The following is a 13270-nucleotide window of genomic DNA, read 5'->3' as shown; positions in this document are numbered from 1 at the left end:
GGATGATCAGGGCATGAGGATCAGGACCTTGAGTATCAGGACCAGGAGGAACAGGGTGAGGAAGAAAAGGAGGATGAGGACCAGGATAATTACAGCCTGGAGCCCCAGGCAAAGGCCATAGGGCTAGGAATAGGGTGGCTAGGCCCAGGAGGACCAGATAGGCATGATAAGTTGCTTTTGTAGCATAAGGACAAGCAGCAGGAAGGCCAGGGCCAAGAGGATAAGGCCAAGATCCAGGAAGACACGATTCAGGCCAATAGGACAGAGAGGCTAAAATAAGCAAGGAAGGTGAGGGGGTCAGTACCAAGAATTCTTGACTGATCAGAGCCAGGAGGACCACAACAAGGAGGACTAAAAGGATCACCACCAATAGGACTAGAAACAGGCCTAAGAGTGCTGGGTGGACCATGCCCATAGGACCATGGCCCAGAGTACCAAGAGGAACGGAAAGACCAAGAACTAGGGGTAGCAGGACAAGGATGTGGAAGATCAGGAGGATCAGAACAGCCAAAGCCAGGGAGACCAAGAGGACTAGACCTTTATGTCCATGAGGACTAGTACAAAAAGTATGAGACTCAGAAGGACCCAGACAAAGAGAACCAGGACCAAGAGTGTCCAGACCATTGGGTGCAGTGCCCAAAGGATCCTGATGACAAGGCACAGGGCCAGGAGGTCAATGATGATCAAAAGCAGGAAGATAAGAGCCAAGATGGCGAGACCTAAGAGGGCCAGGACACAATAGGCCAGGTAGACTGAGGCGACCAGTATGACCAGATCGAATGTCCTTGGATGAGTTGAGCAGGATAAGAAGGGTCAGAATAAAACAGGTTATATGAACGAGGGTCAAGAGGATCAGAAAAGAAAAGAAAGACCTATGAGATGGGGGCCTGAAAGGACCAGGATAGCCAGAAAGACCAGAACCAAGACGATTACATATACAAAGATCCAAACAAGGAGGACAAGGAAACAAAACGATCAAGTCTAGTGGGCACAAAGCCAGGAAGGGAACACAACTGTGAGGAACAGAAATTGGAAGACCATTGCTAGGCCAACCAGACTGAGAGTGAAGATTACTAGGAGAACAGGATGTGACTAATAAAGAGATGGCCAGGCAACTAGAGCCAACAGAACACGAGCTAAGAGACCAGTAGAACCACAACCAAGGGGAAAAAGAAGCACACTTCACAGAGGCTAAGGAGTATCAGGACCTGGCATACCAGGACAAACAGGACCAGGATTAGGAGGAAAAGAAGGACAAGGAAGGCTAGGATAATAGGAACCATTATTACCAAGCTGAGTGGCTTAGAACAGCTAAGGAAGGATTACCTGAACAAGGAGGATCAAAGGAAAGTGGACAAATTTGTCCAGTAGGACACAAGCAGAAGGTCCAGGGCCAAGAGTATTGTGACATTTTAGAGGAAGACACAGAGAACTAGTCAGGTCAGTAATAGTTGGACTAGGGCCACTAAGACCAGGGACAAGATGAGAGAGTATTAGGAAGACTAGAATAATCAGAATAAGCAGGAACAAGCCTAGGAGTACTAGAAAGGTCAGAATCAAAGGACCAGGAGCTGAAGATTCAAGTGAAGTAAGAGGACTAGGTACTGGGAAATTAGGACCAGGCTGGGGAGCATCAGGGGAACCAGGACAACTAGAGCCATGAGGACCAATGGCACCAAATCAGGACTAAAATGACCAGGCCCTCTTTCTGTGAGGAGTACCCACAGAAAGAGGAAGTAACGAGTGGCAATTCAGATATTTTTACTCGTTACGCTTCACTTGGAAAGGCATACCATTTTGCCAGGTTTACTCACCTTATACTCTTAGTGTGATGAAAGTCTTAGTGTTTGAAGGAGTGGGATGCATTTTGCATGACATGATAGAAAGTAGATACAGCTTCGTTATGCAGTGGGCATGTAGTGACTGCATCCATGTGGCTAGAGGGTGGAGACCCAGAAACAAAGTGAAGCAGAATGGAAAACAAGCTACCCAAAAAATTCTGTGAGGTCCTTTTTAGCAAAGGGCTGCTGATTAGTTCTTTCTGAGTGACGACATAGGGTAGATGGTAGAAGTAAGGGGTAGGTTATGGGTTTCTCTTGTTAAAGGTGTCAAAGTTCCTAAGCAGAGTTGGCCTTTTTTCAGTCCTTGGTGACTACTCAGAAAGGCGGATGATAGCCAGGTGCTGAGATCTCATATTTCATTTTGTCCTTGTTTTTTATACTTATGCTTTGAGCTGGCACTACTGCTACTGCTGTGAGAACCATCATCTAGCTCAAAGGCTGTGTCTGAGCGACAGACAGAAAATAATATTTGAAAGAGAAACATCCCAAATCAGTTCTAATAGCTCAATAGTGGATCTACGTTCCCTCTCAGGAAAATGAATACTATAGTGGAAATGTGAAATGATAGATCAGTAGGTCACAAGAATGGAGGGAACAAAAGTTTTTGTTTATTCAGTGTCTTCTGTCTTACAATAGTTGTAATAAAGCCAATGAATAAAAATCTCTGAGTTTCTTTTCTTCAGTGTCTTCGATGCCTATATTTTCCCTGACTTACTGGTAACATTAATTCTTATTCCAATTACATTCAGTTCAATTAATAAGAGTCCCATTACTTTGCATGTGGATTTTCAACTGAATACGTCCTCTGGTGGCCCAACAGAGAAGTGCCCGCTGAAGGAAGTACTTTATATCATCTACCCTACTTGAAGTAGGACCTGGCTGAAACAAATAATGGCCCTGTCACCCTGGGAGAAACCTCTCAGCATGTGGGAGCATTATTTTTTGCTTGGAAAGTTTGTGTTTGAAAAACAATTTGATAAAAGTTCCCTAGCCAGCAATCATGTCTGACTGTAAGGCCCTTCATATGTTTCATGCATAGACAGAAACAGCCATGACAGCAGTTCATGTCAATGTAGAGAGTTGTCCACAGGGCCAGCAGACAACGGACAGTGGACAATTATGAATTTGGTGGGCAAAGGTCCCTCAGAGTGTCAGAGGTATTGTTCTCTGCCATCTTGACGGAGTTAACTCCACCCTTGGAACTCTAAATCAAGCCCATAGTTTTTCTTACTTCTCTCACGAAATTGGAATAAAGCCTTTCAATTATACTGTGTTGGCCACTTCACCAGAAACCCTATGCAATTGTTTCTATTTTGATACCCTATATATTAGATAGCTCTATGTTACCAAGGAACAACATTGCTATTTCTGGTTTTTGTTTTTACAAATCATTGTTTTAAGATGTTTTACTCTGATTTCTTCAATTGAATGGAACCAGAATTAATATGTCCAGAATGTACTGATTTTCTGCAGAAAAAAGTGTCCTCAAACCATGGAGCTTTTTATTAATCCTATATCTGGTCCTTGTGCATTGCCATGGCAATGAGTAAGCAAGTACATAGCTTTACAAGATTAAACAGCTTTAACTAGCCCTGCAAATGATCCAATCATCATTATAGTTATTCACTTCTGCAGGTAAATGTAAATGAATAGGAGCATTTGTGGAGAACGAGATAGCTCCATAAAGGGACTCCCAAGTCACTATGTTTTGTCCCACTATGTAATGGAGGAACATTTGGGCCATGTCTGTCAAAATAAATTCAAAACATCCAAACATTTGTAACATTTGGGACCTTTAAACCTATAAATTATTGCCTGCATCTAAGTCAGGTTTAGCACTGAGAGCCTAGTGTCACAACATCATAAGGTTTGTGACCACAAAAATACTTAGCAATCTGCACAAAACCCTCGTTATGAGTGGGACATTTCTTTGGGTTAGTAAAAGTACTTTTGCGATTTTTTCTGTATTGCAAATAGGAGAGTTAATAAAACGAGTTTCCCTCTCCCCTTTACAATTCGGAAAGGAATTTAGCAATAGTTTGTGACTGTAACTGCTGTTGCAAACCATTGATAAGCTAATGACCACCGAGTTGTGGTGGTAACTAATTTGCAACGGTGAAGTGGTCCCCTTAGGACAGAATGTTGGCATCCTTGGGGGGGTGGGGGGTAGTTTCCCAAAACTATATTTTAAACCACTATTGGTTCCTTTAATGAACACGGACAGCTTAGGAAAAAAAAATCGATGCTGGAATGCGATCATAGATGGTGTGCTCTCCCTTGTAGGTCACTATCCATATGATTACAGTCAAATGCAGAAGGTCGCACATTGTCAATTTCCTAATAAATATTAATTAGACTGGTGATTCTGCAACTCCTTGCATTTCAATATTTTGTGGACTGACTAAGCAGAACATAGGATGATTAGCAAAATACTATTCCTATCGTACAAGGCATGTACATAATTTTTAACCACATTTTTGCGAATGCACTTAGGACCCCAACTTTCATAAGGAGATAGATGCAAATTGCGTTCATCTTTTTTTTTAGTTTTACCTGGTGTAGGTACCCGTTGAAATCTGAATAAGGCATAATAAAACAAAATGTAGTCTTTAGACAGCAGCTCGGTAATAGTGAAGTTCCTCAGATATTTGCATAGCTACTGGCTAAGTTGTGCATACTGTCTACTATTTATCTAGCCACCAAATAAACAATGAAGTTTCTTTTCAAATTATTTGCAAGGTCATCTGTAATACAGTACATTATTTATGCTATTTACCCAGCTGAATATTGAAATGTCTTTGCTACCTCCCAGGCTACTTGTCAGATAATATATTACAAAACCTCTGCTATTTAGTCAAGGCCATGTAAATAGTGACGTTTCCTCGTTATTCTATTTACATGGCTGCTGACCAAACAGTACAGAATCTCTACTATTTAGCTAGTGATTGGGTAAATAGTGAAGTTTTACTGCTATTAGCACAGCTACCGGCCAAACAGTGAAGGATCTCTAAGGTTTAGCCAGTGGCTGGGTAAATAGTGACGTTTTTCTGCCATTAGCTTGACCATCAAATCAACAGCACAGAATCTCAACTATTCAGCCAGCAGCCAGGTAAATCTTTAAGTTTTCCTGCTAGTTCCTCAGCTATCCGGACGAGCAGTACAGAATGTTCACTGTTTAACAAGCGGCTGGGTAAATTGTGACGTTTTCTGCTATTTGCATGGCCGCCAACCACACAGTGCAAAATCTCTACTGTTTAGCCAGCAGCCGGTAAATAGTAATGTTTTTCTGCTCTTTGGATGGCTGACGGCCGGACATTGCACAATCTTTAGTATTTGGTCAGCAGCCGGGTAAATATTCAAATTTTCCTGCCATTTGTATGTACGGTTGCCAGCCGAAGAGTGCAGAATCTCTACTATTTGACCAGTAGCCAGTCAAATAGTGATGTTTTTATGCTATTTGCATGGCTTCTAGCCGAACAGTTCAGAATCTCCACTGCTTAGTCAACGACCGGATAAATAGTGAAGTGATTCTGCTATCTGTATGGAGGATAGACAGGTAGTGCAGGATCCCTGCTATTTAGCCAGCGGCCTAGTAAATAATGAAGTTTTTCTGCTATTTGCACGTCCGCCAGCCAATTAATGCAGAATCTCTACTAGTTAATCAATAGGCAAGTAAATAGTGAAGTTGTTCTGATATATGTATAGCCTTTGGCCAAACAGAGCCGAATCCCTGCTATTTAGCTGGCAGCCGAATAAATAATTAAAAGTTTATGCTATTTGCACAGCCGCCAGCTTTTCAATGCAGAAACCCTACTATTTAGCCAACAACAGGATAAATAGTGAAGTTCTCTGCTATTTTCAAGTCCGCCAGCCAAATAGTAAAACATCTCTACTATATATCTAATGCTAGAGTAAATAGCAGAAAAAATCAATATTCACCCAGCGGAAAGGTACATAGCTGCTACTGACAGAAAAACTCTTTCAACTGAGAGGAACACCCATAAAGTTGTATTTGTTTGGACATTCACAAACATTCACAATGTCTTCCCCATGCATATCTGGACATGTAATTATGAAAACAAAGGATCCACGTATAAGTGGCGTAGAAAGTATGAGAAAGTGCATTTGACACCTTTGGAATCCATGTACTGCATAGGCAACACATATACTTGTGGCAAAATATTTCACAATTTTCGCAATCTATTGAATGTGATTCAGGTAACCATTTCTAAATAATATTGAGGCGATTGCAACTTTCTTTATAAATAAGATCATGTTTCCAGGTCTGTGCTTACATTTAACAAAAACAATGCATGTGGGTTTTTGTTGCAAATCATATTTATATTCATGGAACAAAATGAGCTACTGCGATTTGTATATGGAAAGTCTAAGAAGGGGAAAATTATGTCCTGTTTGCATATAGCCATATGGACAGCTAGTATCAACCTTTGTTTATGTCTGCTGCCAAGGAAGAACAAGGCAAACACCTTCAACAATGGGTAAGTCATCACTGCTAACAAGCACTGCACATTCACATTTTGGGACAATGCTCCTAAAGGTAAATTCAAATTATAAACTGGATGCCACACTACACGTTTAGTCTGAAGTTATTTTCAGGGTAAACTGAAAAGTTTGAAAAGAGATTGGGCAATCAATGGCATGCTGCAGACAGGAGGTGGTATTGTATAAAGGGCAGCCATGTTGAAAGTGTGTGGAAAGCAGAAGCAGAAAGCCTGTGACAGAACAGGAAGAGCGAAACGTCCATGGTCACATTTTGCTTGAAACACAAAAGCATGAACTGTGGACCAAGACATAGTGGAACTTCCTTTACAATAACTGTGTGCATATGAACATTTTTCTTCTATGTTCTTGAACTTTTCACAACATCTAAAGGTGCAGCAACGAAGAATACCGACGGACAACACACTGCACACACAGGCACACCACCAAATGCCATTTGCTAAGTTTCGGTTCATTTCATGAAATGGTAAAATTCTACAAAAAAATCCAATACATTTTCCTATTCAAGTAAAAATAAGTAGAGTTTAGAAAGAAAATGGTGACCTTATAACCTTATACTGCTATTCCCAGGCAATAACAGTAAATACAGATCTCATGACTTGTGAAACTGACCTACCTGTAGTACTCCCCCTCCTTTGCTGCTTGGATAATAATGCAGAAAATGATCAGGTAGCCCCAACATTTTGGCGAGCCAGTCCATAATATTCATCTCCAGCTCTGTACAAGCTGGGCTAGAGGCCTTTAAAATACAAGTTTGCTTAGATGTGATTTCATGTACAGGAATATAATTATTTCTATAGAAAACCATGCATCATTTAAATAGGACATAAACATGTCCCATGCTTACTTTTATTGAATGTATTACACCACATGGCAAAGTAGAAAAATATATCCGCAATCAGACAGATTTCAAAAGTTGCTGTTATGCGCCTTCAACAAATCTAACTTTAAATTTATTTTTATTGTTCATTATTTATTTGGTATCTTCATGGTGTTTTATACTAAGTGCGAGAGCTGGCTTACCACACTGCTGTATTTTATAAAAACAGTAACAAAACACTTAACGTTTGCAGAAAATCAGTAAACTTTACTGTGTCTTTCCATGGAACTAGGAGAATGTTTTACAATACCCGAGGATTAGCAGGCACTTCAGTTATAGGCTTAGATGTAATGGAGAAATCTGGTAAAAATTGTGTACAACTTGCGCTATTTTTTTCCTCCCATTCAATACGTCACAAACAAAACATAAACAAAACCTTTTTTACATTGGGAGAACATATTCTCTTAAAATACAGCTTAATATAATGTCTTGAACATCTTGGGACTCCACTGACAAGCATGATTGCCGTGCAAAGGCAGGCAAATGCCAACTTTCCAAAAGTGGCATTTTCAGAATTGTAATTTGACATCCGACTTCACCACTTAGGATCTTAAATTAGGATTCCAGAGATACCAATCATGGACTGGTTACCTATTCCCATTTGGAAATTAAACCTATAAAATGTAATAAGGCAATTCCAATGTTATCCTGTTATCCTGTTGGAGAGGTAGGCCTTGCAGTAGTGAAATGTAAGTGTGTTTCACTACCAGGACATGTAACACTTGAAAGCACATGTCCTACTTTTAACATACATTGCACCCTGCCCTTTGGGCTGCCCATGGACTACACTAGAGGGGACATATGTATTAAACTGGAAAGTTTGGACCTGGAAAAGGGTTTATTTTGCCAAGTTGAAATGGAAGTGTGAAACTGTACTCACACAGGTTGCAATGGCAAGCCTGAAACATGTTATAAAAGGCAACTTAAGTGAGTATCACAATCAGGGATGCAGACCCACTAGTAGCATTTAATTTACAGGCCTGGAGCACCTGTAGTGGCACTTTACTAGGGGCTTACAAGACACTTAAATATGGCAATTGGGGATGTAACCATGTTTAGAGGAGATAGCACAAGCACTGGTTAGCTGTGGTAAAGTGTGCAGAGTCCTAAGGCCAGCAAATATGAGTTCAGGAAATATGGGAAAGAAAGGCAAAAGGTTAGGGGGAAGAGCACCCTATGGCTGACAAGTCTAACAATGCTCTACAAATATTCACAGTTTTTGTGTAAAAAGGACCCTGGCCCACTATATTAGCTTCATCATCAGGTGTCATGTGGTATACTAAAAACGCGGATGAGCCTGCCCTCAGTGGAGGGAGTACTTAGGTGCCTCTTTTGTATGGAGATGTAGAGAGTTAAAATACCTAGAGGCTACCCCAATATAACTTTTTGGAGTGCGAGAGAAGGTTAAAAAATATATATAATGGATGCATAAGGATGTAAATACCAAAGCATCCTGCATTTCAATGTGTTTCAGTCATCAAATTCAAGGCCACTAAGAGTGAATGGCATTCATCAGGTCTGATTAATGACCCTTATCAGTGTATAATATCTGCCCTTTACGGAACAGTCTGTCAAGTGAACAGGTAAATTCATAACATGCTGGTGTAAATGTAAATTTATAACATGATGACTTATCGAGCCAGAACCATATAAAACATATAATCATGCCCTGGGCCTGAATATGCAGGACCTCACTGGAATTTTGGGGAAAAGCCCTGTAGTCAAACAGTCATCAAAGGTGACACACCGTAATCAACATATGTAGTGGCCCCATCTCCTGCATAGCCACAATTACAGCACTATGCGACTCACTTCGGGTCACATACAAACGTCAGATTTTGAACTCGCAAATTGCGAGTTTTAGCGACTCGCAATTTGTAAGTTGCAAAATCTGAAGCACAACAGTGTCTCAGACACTGTTAGCGATTCCCAAATGGGTCACAAGGGACCTGCCTCATTAATATTCATGAGGCAGGTTGCATTTTTTTACTAATTGGGAATGGCGGCACTCACAGGGATGGTGGCCTGCTGGAAATAAAGCAGTGTTGTTTTTCTAAATGCAGCCCATTCTCCATAAAGAAAAACAGGATGCATTTCAAAAATAAAATTGAAAAGTTTTCTTGTCATTTTTTCAGAGTGGGTAGTAGTCCGTGGGACCACTACCTGCTCTGAAAAAACGTGGGCGCCCCCAATCACAAATAGGAAGGAGTCCCGTTGGGACCCCATCCCCTTTGCGAATGGCTTACCACCAATTTGAAATTGATGGTAATCTGTGAATGTTTTGCAACTGCATTTTGGTAGTAAAACATTCATACATACCTTTCAGATTCAGTATAAGTAAGCAACGCCCTCAACATGCCCCTTCCTAATATCGAATCACAAAATCCAATTGCAATTCGGTAACAAGTTACTAAATCACAATTTGGGCTTTGTACATCCCCCAAAAAAATGTTCTAGTCGCAATCAGCCCGTTTGAGACTAGACAATTGCTTTGTACATGTAGCCCTTCCTCTTGTAACCAGAGTTTCCTGGGAGATTTTAATCTTCATTGCTTTTTTTTCATTAGATTTTGGAGGCACAGAAAAGGGAAGGTTGCATAGAGACAATGGACAGATATTCTACACTCATTTTCCATACCTCAGTCTGTGTGTGTTAACACTACAGAGCCAGACCGATTGGTTTTGCCAATGCCTCCTGCATACCTCCTCTGCACTCAGCTACCAGACATAACCTTCATTTATTAATAGGATTCGATTATCAGGCATTTATTCAGTGTAAATTTAGGTGAAATCGGACACTCTAAGTGCACCTTGGCGGTTTTATAATACAAAATTAGCCCATTTAGCCTTTTCTCATTGAGCCCATTGTCCTTAAAGGTAGTTAATTGACGCATATTTGCCTCTTCACATACATCTAGTTTTGTTAAAAGCACGTTCCTGACAGTTCTTAAAATTACAAACAAACCAATGACTGGTCTTGTTTAATCTAATGTATACATTTAAAAGCCAGTATTTATTCGTGTGCATCGCACTACACTCAAACAAGAAATATCAATCAAAAATATGAATTTTAGAAAAAATAATTTTATTTAAAATGAACTAAACTGGTACGGTTGAAATGAAAATGATAAATTGTAATCTATTTGATGCTGCAACCGGTATGCTTAGTTGTTTCTGTGAAATGTAGGTGTTTTTTAAAACTTGGCATTTATGTGAATAGTCTGCAGCATCACATTTCAGAGGGATGAAACGCTACATACCCACGTAAATCCTAAGCAGTTGATAGCATCAGCCAGCATGTCTCCCAAAAGCGAAGGCCACGAGGTAAGAGCAGGAAAGTAAGCATGCATATGCGGACTCTGCCAATGAACCACCTGAAAGAGAAACGTTGAAACAGTGTCATGTTCTGAAGGCCTCAAGAAAGCACCATATTTAAAGAAAAGTGAAAGTAAACCAGTGTACAACAGCGGTTCTTAACCTTTTCACTTCTATGGGCTTCCACTTAATCACTTGAATCCGGGGACCCCCCAATCAGTCATAATTGGAAGTTGGGGATCCCCCTGACTAAACAATGTATACGTTTTGAACCTCAAAACAATACACAAAGAAAGCTAAAAATACATCAAATAAATGCTCAAATATTGAAATATTTTGTTTAATTTACAGTCAAATATAGAAAAGGTTTTCAATGTGCAATCTTGCTTCTTTCATTGCATGTCGTTACTAATCTTAATTAACGTTAATATTATGTAATTCTATTTTAAAAAAGGCACAGACTCCCTGAGTAGGTCTCGTGGACCCCTATCGGTCCCTGGACCACTGGCTAAGCACCACTGCTATACGATTTCCTACACAACAAGCCTGCTCACACAGACTATGGGCCTGATTCTAACTTTGGAGGACGGTGTTAAACCGTCCCAAAAGTGGCGGATATACCACCTACCGTATTACGAGTTCCATAGGATATAATGGACTCGTAATACGGTAGGTGGTATATCCGCCACTTTTGGGACGGTTTAACACCGTCCTCCAAAGTTAGAATCAGGCCCTATGTGTTACCACCATTTGAAGTTAGAAGCAAGAAAAACATAACTTCCCCTCCCCTCCACTTAGGACCATATCTTCAATGGCACTAAAAGTGCAAAATAACTTTACTCGACCCTTTCATGGAGACATTGTTTTTTAAATAGGGTTAAATAGTATATTTTACAGAGCACTTTTTCTAAGAATCTTCTCCATGAGAGTTTGGGCGTTCAAACTATAAGTCACCACTCCGCCCAAAGAGTCAGAAGTTTCAGATTTGGCTAAAATAGCCATATGATTTACAATCAGTTCTCATGGGGTACTCATGAAATATCCCGATCTTTCACTATGTGCCCTGCAATTATGGTGCTCCCCTGCAGTGTTAGGTGTTCACACCCCGAGAAAACCTGTCCACCCCGAGCACAATCATTTTCTGTTCTGTTATCCAACAAATTGGCCAAAAGGCTATAGATTTTAGAGGTATTTAAAGGGGCTGGGTCTTTACTCATACATGGACTCCTCTCATCTTATTTCACTTCTATCCTCCCGCCAGCTTTCATTTATTTCCAAGCGGCCCATTTCTAGTACAATGTTATTAATATACTATGATTGTTACTCTACTTAGAGGAGGAAGAGATAAAAAGCATTTGGCACAGATCTCGTACGCTCAGTCAGTAGGCAGGATAGGATTTACAGTTGCAGAGTCCAAGTGCTGGTTACAATAGATTAGCCCTTGGAGTCACTCTGATGGTCCAGGGTACAGGTCCTGTGCGTCTCATTCAGGCAAGAGGGCAGCACATCAGCACAGGAGGGTGGCAGTCCTTCAGGGCAGCAGTCCAGCAGAGTAGCAGTCCTTTCAGCAGCACAGCAGTCCTTCTCCCTGGCAGAGTCTTCCACAGGTCCAGAACTGTACTGAAGAGTTGGTGTCTGAGGTTCACTATTTATACCTGGTGCCTTGTTTGAATTGGGAGAAACATATAGAGGATTCCCCTTGAAGTGCTCAGGTTTCCTTCTCCCTCCCTGCAGGGGACATGCAATCCTCTCCATGAAGGCAGGTCACAGCCTACTCAGGTTGAAGTGTGGCTGTGCCCAACTCCACTGTCCCATCATACCAGTGATGGCCCATCCAGGCACACCTAAGCTCTCTTTTGTTTGTGGCTGTCTAGGAGGCACACACAAAGACCAACTGCCAACTACACCCACTCATGTGATCCAGATACAGACTGCAAGCATTAAATGGCTGACACAGGAAAATGACAACTTTCTAAAAATGGGATTTTTAAAATTCTAATTCAAAATCCAACTTTACCAAAGAAGAGGATTTTTCATTTCAACTCCGAAGAGACCAAATATGAACTGCTTACAGGTTCTCATTTGGAAATCATCCTTATTAAATGTAATAAGGTAACTCCAATGTTATCCTCTGGAAGAGTAGGCCCTGCAATAGTGAGAAACAAATTTAAGAGTTTTTCACTTCCAGGACATGTAAACCTTAAAATTACATGTCCAACTTTTTGAATACATTGTACCTTGCCCTGTGGGCTGTTTGGGAACTATTATGGGGATGACTAATAGGTATTTTAAAAAAGAAGGCTTCCGCCTGGCAAATGTTTTTTTTTTTTTGCCAGGTTGAAATGGTAGCTTGAAACTGCACACACAGTCTGCAATGGCAGGCCTGAGAAATGTATGCAGGGCTACTTAAGTGGGTAGCACAATCAGTGCTGCAAGCTCACTAACTGGAGTAGTTTTGAGGTGGTTCTCTTCCCTATTGATTTGATGGGATATTAGCAATTGATTTACCACCTTATTCTGTTTCCTAATTGAGTCTGGACCCTTATTATTATGAAGAGGTGAGCAGTAATTACATGATTGAGTCCGGACCCTGTAAATTACGCTGCTATCACAAGGAGGTGTTTGATTAGACCCATTGGCTCTCTTGGCCTATAATCATATCCTGACTCGGGAATTTATAATTGGAGGTCATTAGGACAGTGTGCCTTCCATTG

General features: G+C 40.8%; 1 protein-coding gene across 2 annotated transcripts in view; it reads right to left on the bottom strand.

Moving 5' to 3' along the window:
* The window catches only part of HDC (histidine decarboxylase), a 107027-nt gene that overhangs the window by 55193 nt on the left and 38564 nt on the right, over positions 1-13270 (bottom strand). For both annotated transcript variants that reach the window (XM_069222549.1, XM_069222550.1), the window contains exons 3-4: positions 10502-10615; positions 6979-7101 (exon numbers count right to left, since the gene is read on the bottom strand). In XM_069222549.1, coding sequence (XP_069078650.1) covers positions 6979-7101; positions 10502-10615 — 237 coding nt within the window. The remainder of the gene's footprint in view (positions 1-6978; positions 7102-10501; positions 10616-13270) is intronic.

This window comes from Pleurodeles waltl, chromosome 3_1 (genome assembly GCF_031143425.1).
Source record: "Pleurodeles waltl isolate 20211129_DDA chromosome 3_1, aPleWal1.hap1.20221129, whole genome shotgun sequence".
In the NCBI taxonomy this organism is placed as follows: domain Eukaryota; kingdom Metazoa; phylum Chordata; class Amphibia; order Caudata; family Salamandridae; genus Pleurodeles; species Pleurodeles waltl.
The sequence above is the reverse complement of the archived record's forward strand: the minus strand, read 5'-3'. Positions and strand labels throughout refer to the sequence as shown.